The sequence below is a fragment of the Tenrec ecaudatus genome, chromosome 9, assembly GCF_050624435.1.
Source record: "Tenrec ecaudatus isolate mTenEca1 chromosome 9, mTenEca1.hap1, whole genome shotgun sequence".
In the NCBI taxonomy this organism is placed as follows: Eukaryota; Metazoa; Chordata; class Mammalia; order Afrosoricida; family Tenrecidae; genus Tenrec; species Tenrec ecaudatus.
In genome coordinates, this window is record NC_134538.1 from 110084176 (window position 1) to 110085885 (window position 1710).

Consider the following 1710-nt stretch of genomic DNA (forward strand, 5'->3'; position numbering starts at 1 on the left):
ACAAAAACAGTGAATATGTTCACTAATCTGGAAAATTCTCTTTTTCCCTCACAGACATTTTGGAGAGCTGCCCCACCCCCACCCTAAGATATGATTACTATTAAAATTTAAAAAGCAAAAAAAAGTTATCATTTGAATCATGTTTTAACATTGTTTCATTTCTAAGTAGTTAGTTGTTTTTTTTTAACTCAGTATGGGATTTGTCAAACTGGTTTGTTTTGTTTTTTGTCAGAAACAAGAAAAAAAAAAACTGCATTCCTCTCTGAAGCAACACCGGGATGATATCAGCACTGTGAGAAGCTGACACCTGGAATCGACAGGAGGCAACAGGTCTCGCAGTGTCCTCCATGGACCACCGCGGCCAAAAGACCGCCAAAAAGCCGCCATTGGAATCCACCTTGCTGCCCCAGGTTCCACGCAGCAACTTTTTACACGTTCTGGAGGAAAAGCAAAGACTGCAACTAAAGAAATTCCTCATGAACAGGATGTTTCTAATTGGCAATATACAAGCACATACAGAAAAAAAGGACATTGCTGATTACTATGAAAACGTGTTCCAGGTAATATCGAAGCATCACCTGGGAGAAACGGTGACAGGATTACTGCTCATATATCCCACTTCCATTCTTCATATCCTGGAGTCGTCCAGTGGTACACTTTTCCGAATTCTTTTAGATTATCTTGACCATGAAAAGAGTGAAAGTGAATTTTTAATCCAAGGATTGAAAATCATAGTCATGTCTCATAACATCCCATCGCGGCTCTTTATGCAATGGCATGTCTCAGTAATAAATGTGCCGGTGATGTATCTCGATGATGTGACCCAGTCACAGTCCATAGAAGAGGTCATCACAGAATTTCTCACCCAGATTCATAAACTAGGACTCCACCTGTTTAAGTCTGTTAAAGTGGGCGCTAAAGGACCAAGTGATAACTTGCACCAAATTGCACCTGAACTATTAATCCCAGAACAAATATTAAAGTGCTTGGGTAAAGCTGAAGAATTTCTGGACCCAGAAACATTCATAAAAATGTATGATAACCCCATACACATCACTCTGGATTCTGAAGTAGTATGGCCAGCTCCTACACATTTCTATGTGTGAAAGGTGATGTAGTCCTATCACTTAAGGAATTTGTTACATATGAAAATAAATGTTACGTTTTCTTATCTTTAAATAAAGGCACAGAACACAGCAATATGCACAAAGGTAATTTTATAGAGCATGGTGAAGTTTTGAGTAAATTTACAAATTTATTTATTCACTCATGGTATAATATGAAAGAATTTCAAACAGTTGATGGAAAAATTCATTATCTTTTAATGCCATTTCCAAAAACTTTCTAAAGTACCCAGATACATTATTTTAGTAGAAAACGGGGTTTAATAAATTCTCATATAGGAGTACTACACATCCCTAAAAAGCAGTGATGAATGCGTGAAGCACGTTGCCGCAAGGGAAGAATTCGAGGAAATTATGCTAAGCAAAGTAAGTCAAGCACAAAAGGACAAGTACAGCATGAGGTCACTGAGGTAAGCTTAAAAATGCAAAACGGATAGGGGGAAAGCTACTATACACATACATTTTGGGGGTGAGGTCCAGGCACTATGGCAGGGGCCAGACCCAATCCAGGGATACATATGGCAGCCAACTAAAAAGGAGCGGAAAAGATAGAGCAAAAAAAGAGACATGGGTATCAGGAGAACAG

At 38.7% G+C, this 1710-nt stretch overlaps 1 protein-coding gene across 1 annotated transcript; it reads left to right on the top strand.

Moving 5' to 3' along the window:
* The first annotated feature begins 347 nt into the window (after window positions 1-347).
* Window positions 348-1106, top strand: TEX47 (testis expressed 47). Its single transcript, XM_075557356.1, has one exon. The coding sequence runs from the start codon at window positions 348-350 to the stop codon at window positions 1104-1106; it is 759 nt and encodes a 252-aa protein (XP_075413471.1).
* Window positions 1107-1710: the final 604 nt, after the last annotated feature.